The sequence below is a fragment of the Phyllostomus hastatus genome, unplaced genomic scaffold (assembly GCF_019186645.2).
Source record: "Phyllostomus hastatus isolate PE091 unplaced genomic scaffold, TTU_PhHast_1.1 phas_scaffold_142, whole genome shotgun sequence".
NCBI classification, from domain to species: Eukaryota; Metazoa; Chordata; class Mammalia; order Chiroptera; family Phyllostomidae; genus Phyllostomus; species Phyllostomus hastatus.
Window position 1 is genome coordinate 1084654 of NW_025334010.1, and position 5916 is coordinate 1090569.

Below are 5916 nucleotides of genomic sequence, written 5' to 3' on the forward strand. Positions count from 1 at the left end.
GTTATTGTCGATGTATGCATCTGTATTACTTGTACCCTGAGGGAAAATACTGAAGAAATTGAGAAGTTTGGTCTGCAATGGAGGCAAAACATGAAAGGTAAAATTAAGGGGCAGCCAGGCCCAACAATGCTGTGGCCTCTGTCTGTAAAGCTGTCAGAGGAGAGAAGCATAAAAGCCAAGGAAAGGATGCTACCCAGAAAACCCAAGTGCTGAGATGTCTAAATGTCTCAGTATTTACATTAAGTACAAATAGATTAGATCCTCTTATTTTCTCGCTGATTTTTTTAAACCCATAAAACACAGCTATATATAGTTGTTAAGAGCAATGAAAACACAATCGCAGAGACAGGCCGGGGTAACGGCAATGAAGAACACATGCTCTGCAAATCTGTAATTAGTTGATGCAACAAGAGAATGAGAGGCAGATGTTTGTATTTACATTTCTATAAGGCAAAAAGAATTGGTATAATGAGAGATACTAGATAATAATAAAGGTAATAGCCTACAAAGAAGATATAACAGTCATGTCATTAATATGTATAGCTGTAACAACATGGTCACAGTATAGAATTAGGAAAAAAACAGAGAAGTCTATTGAAAAAATTTGTAAACCTCACTTTATAGTGGGGAATTCAGAAATAAATGGGTAATACTGAAAAAAATGGATATGCAAGCTGTGAATATCAAAATTAACAAGCTCGCCCTAGTAAATACATAAACAATCCTATACCTGAGAAACAGAGAATATGTTACATGAAAATTAATATAAAAGTTGCAAAGTGACTATATAGAAAGCAATAAAAGTCCTCAGACTTTTCAAAGAATCAATATCCCAAGGATTCATTATTTTACACTACACTGATTATAAATTAGCAATAAGCATAAAGATAATAAAAACATTTGGAAACCTGAAAATGCACTTCTACATAACTTGTGTTTTACTGATGGTGTTAATGGTGAAAATTCTGAGTATCAGACTTGAGATGTGCAGCCACAGTGGTAGATAAAAAGCCAATTTAGGACCCAAATTACATTTATTAACAAAACAAGACAAATGAAAAAGTTAAATATTTAACTCAGGAAAATATCATGATCAAGAATGAAAATACAGATATGATATAATTTATCTAAGAGCAAATTTTATTGCCAAACATTAAAAAATTATGAAGATCATTAAAATATAAACCTAGGTCTTTTTATAGATGACAGTAAAATAGATATGACTGATGACAAAAAACAGGGGAAAGGTCTATATGAAATAATGCCAGGAACAAAATGTTATAGGATCAAAAAGTGGAGATTTTAAAATGACACTATCAGTGTGCGGGCACCGCGTCTCTGCAACATGCGAGGGTGGTGTCCGGACTCCCGTCACCGATGAGCCTCTCACTGGACGGGGTTAACGGGGAAAACCCGTCTCAGACCTCCTGCAGGTGGTGCTCTGGCAGTTGAAATGGTCCCTCTATGGTTTCCTTGTAGGGTGGCCTGTACACTGAAGTAACTTTAGGAAATGATCTTCTACCACCTTTGTATTCCAGTGTACGGACAGAGGTAGATAAGAGAGTAAAAGAGAAATTTGATTCACCAAGGCACCACCAGATTGTCTCAGTTGTATTCCCCAAAATTGTAAATGGAGGTCAGTTCCATCGCAGGAAGGGGAGGACACAGCAGTAGTTGGAGTCCCAGGGGAACCTATGTCTCCCCCCTGACTCAGGATCTCTGGACGTGATATGATGGAGACTGTTTCCTGGTGAGAGTTTCCCTTCCCTTTCGGCACTGCAGCTAAACGCTACCAAACAGGATTTAACAAGTCCCCTTGGGATGCCTTCTCCTTCTCCTGCCCCCTTCTACAGGTCCTGCTACCTGTCTCTGGTTTCTGGTCTTACTTTATGAGTTGTATTCCTTGTGGTGCCTTGAAAAAATACAGAGGATACATGTTGTGGTCAGGTGTGAGAGAAAACTCAGCCAAGACTGAGGATGGGAAAAACCTAGGGGTCCCATCTGCCCTGTGTCCCACCTACTCTATTTGGAGGGTTAGTAGGTGGGGAAATTGAGTTCCTGAGCCACAGTGAATGCAAGGTGTGGTCATTGTGATGTGTGAAGGAGTCCCAGGAATCATTCTAGAGCTTGTAAATAGATGAACACACATCCCACAGTGAGTGAAGAAATCATCAGCACCACCGTCTTGCCACAAGTGTCCCTGTGGAGAACAGCAGAGATGAGTCCCTGTGGAGCCCCTTTCCCTGGATGGGAGCTGATGGCAGTGTGCCTGGCGGGTCCCTCTCCCTCCCTACACCAAACACTCAGCAGTATATTGAGAGGTGGTGGAGCTGAGCAGAGAATAAATCATCTCTTCTGGTGTGGGCAACTTTCTCCTAAGAGATGCTTGTGAGATGGCAATTTCCACACTAAGTCACAGATACTTTTCTCTGTATTAGTGTGCTTTTGCTCAACCCAAGTCACATTCAGCTGGGTCTTGTATTTGGCTGTAAGTCTGTGGTAAGTTTCTTATATTGTCTAGTCTTTGTTCATTATTCAAGTTCAGGCAGGCAGTGATGAAAAATCACAGTGGACAATGGAATTGTTACTGTCTGGCAGTGCCAGGTGTTGGGTAATTACAGACTTAGCTAACAGGATCCTTTAAGTCACTGGGTCATTTAGAGACACGTAGTATGGATCATTTACTTTGATAAATTTATTGTAAAATTGCTTGTTTAAATGATAAGGTTAGCTGTTTGCCAGAGTTGCTTCAAAGTGTTTCCATTGTCCCATGAAACTCAGTCACGTTGTCAAGAAATAATGGACCAAAGTGACCACAAAAGGAGTTTGTTACAGAAGAGTGTCTTGAAAGTTTTATTTGTGAAAATGAAAATCTACTTGGTGAGTTATTTGAATGTGAGAATTATCATCTTTTGAGTCCTTTTAACAGACCTGTCACTCCGAGCTGGTTCCATACACCAGCACAGAGTTGTCTTTCTGTCCTCAGCCAAGACATGTGGGTGAACATTGAGTAAGTTTAGTAAATATCTGTGGATTTTTGTTTTGTGCTTTAGCTACGTGCAGCAGATAGGAGGAAGATGAGATGACAGTCACTGGTCCTCCTGCTTTAGTTAATTGTGTCCTTCATCATAGGACATTTTAGAGATAACACTGCTGTCTGCTGTCACCCCAAGTGTGGCAATAAAGCTGACATGAAAATGGCTGACACTTGTCTATACATTTAGGGCCCGTGAGTCCTATAGTTGGAAGAGACCTGAGCATTTTTCTTACTCAGCTTCTCCCATAACATGGGCATCCAAATCTCTGAGTTAAAGCATCCACTGACATAAAGCTCAGTCCTACTACAACAACCAGTTTTCTTCCCAAAGGTGATTCTAACTGTTATGATGTTATTCCTTGCACTAGGATAAAATCATCTCCCAGTGTTTCTGCTGTGAACTCTGATTCTTCCTTGGAAGCAGGGTGAAACCTTCACACTTTTGCTTACCAAACCTTGCAAATATTAACTTCTGAGGAAATTTAAATGTAGAATTGATATGGGATGGCAATTATTAGTTTTTGTGAGATTCTTATTTTAGTGAAATTCAGATGGATGCTGGACTGAAGAAGGACATGGAGTCTGAGAGACAAGGAAACAGAAGCAGGGGTTTAATTGTTACAAGTCAAACATTGGAATTGCCACCCTGGGACAAGTCCTTTTGTAAAGATTGAAAAACCCAAGAAAGTAAAGATTCCTGATGAATAATATTTTCATTTAGAGTTAAGCTGTAAAATATATTAAAGGTTCTAAGGATATGAGTATCTAGTTAGAGCTTTAGCTCTAGCCTTGGATATTGATCAGCAGTTTTACATCCCAGGTGATGACCCATCAAGAAGTCATTCAAGCAGCCTTTTACTAGTAAAGTAGAGTAGAAAATAATATAGAAAATAGCAACTAGTCTTCCACATAATAAAGAATCAAGCACATGTGTGCTCATATATATATATGTGTGTATAGAGCTATATATAAACCACATATATTATCGACACACATACAGGAATGGAATATAAATGCACATACAGGGATAAGTGTGTGACGGGTAATATCTGATCATGAAACAGCATGATCAGAGTAAAATGTCTGTGGGTACAAAAGTCAAAAGGCAAAGTTCTCTCCCTTAAATCCAGCTAAAGTCGTGGCAGTCTGCCTTCCATTCCCTCAACTTAATTCAAGATGATGCTGCCAGTAGAAATTACAAGGCTAACACATAAGTCATCTAAGGAGGCATGAATCTGTGAGATCCCCTGATAGGAGGATCTCCCACAGGCTCCCAGTCCTCCTTCCCACCCTCACGTGCGGGTGCAGACTCAGGCCCACAGCCCCCTCCCCACGGTGGCTGTGTGTGCACTGCGGGTCGGGACTCTCCCAGGCAGGTCTCAGAAGCAGTGCTGCTGACTGAGGAAAGTGTCCACTGTTAGGGAGGCAGTAGGTATGAACTGTGGTGGAAGTTTGGAAACAAAAGTAAGATTTACTGAACACTGTAATAGAACACTAGAATTTAATTTATCAGGATAAAAAAAAATTTCTTTCTGTGTCATTTGCCATGCATAGTATTCACTTAGTAACTGACTAACAGGACAGAAGTGTCACTGAAGATTTTTTTGTGTGAACAGAAATGATGACACACACACGTCTACCATGTTAAACACGTCCTTCGGGCACTCAGACTTGCTGAGCTCTCTCCCTTGTTCTTTCCCAGGGAAAATGGGGGGCAACCAGACTTCTGTCACAGAGTTCCTCCTACTGGGATTCCCGCTCAGCCCAAGGATGCAGCTGCTCCTGTTTGGGCTCTTCTCCCTGTTGTTCGCCTTCACCCTGCTGGGCAACGGGGTCATCCTGGGGCTCATCTCACTGGACTCCAAACTGCACACCCCCATGTACTTCTTCCTCTCCCAGCTGGCCACTGTCGACATAGCCTATGCCTGCAACACAGTGCCCCAGATGCTGGTCAACCTCCTGAGCCCAGCCCAGCCCATCTCCTTTGCTGGCTGCCTGACACAGACCTTTCTCTTCTTGATTTTTGCTCTAAGTGAATGTCTTCTCCTCATGGTGATGTCCTATGATCGGTACGTGGCCATCTGCCTGCCCCTTCGGTATTCTGCCATCATGAGCTGGAGAGTCTGCATCACCCTGGCAGTGGCTTCCTGGACTTTAGGGTTCCTCCTGGCCCTAGTAGATATGGTGTTACTCTTACCATTGCCCTTCTGTGGTCCCCAGAAAGTGAGTCACTTTTTCTGTGAAATTCTAGCTGTTCTGAAACTTGCCTGTGCAGATACTCACTTTAATGAGGCTGTGGTTGTGGCTGTGGCAACATTGGGGTTGGTGGGACCAATGTTGGCAATTGTGGTCTCCTATGCTCACATTGTGTGGGCGACCCTGAGGATCCAGTCAGCAGAGGGGCGCCAGAAAGCTTTCTCCACCTGCTCCTCCCACCTCTGTGTGGTGGGGCTGTTTTATGGCACAGCCATTATCATATATGTTAGACCCCACCATGGGGACCCCCAGAAGCAGAACAAATACCTCCCCCTATTTCACAGCCTTTTCAGTCCCATGCTGAATCCCCTGATCTACAGTCTGAGGAACAGAGAAGTCAAAGCTGCTCTGAGAAGGAGGCTGGAAAAGGGGAGACCTTTGTGAGAGTCTCACAGATAAAAAGTAACTGATCTTATGGGAACCTGAGAAGTCACCTCACCCAATATGTACACAGGATACAGAGACGTGCCCTAGGCCTAGGGCATCCTTTGCATGTTCTTGAACTGCTCCTGTTACTACCTGGGGGGAAAGCCCATTCTGGTGCCTCCCTCTGAGGGAGGCTCTTGCTGCACAAGAAAATGAGCCCCTCTTGTAGCTCTCTGTGTGGTGCGCACACTTGTAAC

General features: G+C 42.7%; 1 protein-coding gene across 1 annotated transcript; it reads left to right on the top strand.

The window, feature by feature from the left end:
• Positions 1-4744: 4744 nt before the first annotated feature.
• LOC123830975 (olfactory receptor 13-like) lies at positions 4745-5677 on the top strand. Its single transcript, XM_045857595.1, has one exon. It carries the CDS (start codon positions 4745-4747, stop codon positions 5675-5677), a length of 933 nt encoding a protein of 310 aa, XP_045713551.1.
• The last annotated feature ends 239 nt before the right edge of the window (positions 5678-5916 follow it).

Bases quoted from the DNA above. Each gene is read 5' to 3' on its own strand.
- LOC123830975 (XM_045857595.1), top strand. From the start codon at position 4,745: ATGGGGGGCAACCAGACTTCTGTCACAGAGTTCCTCCTACTGGGATTC.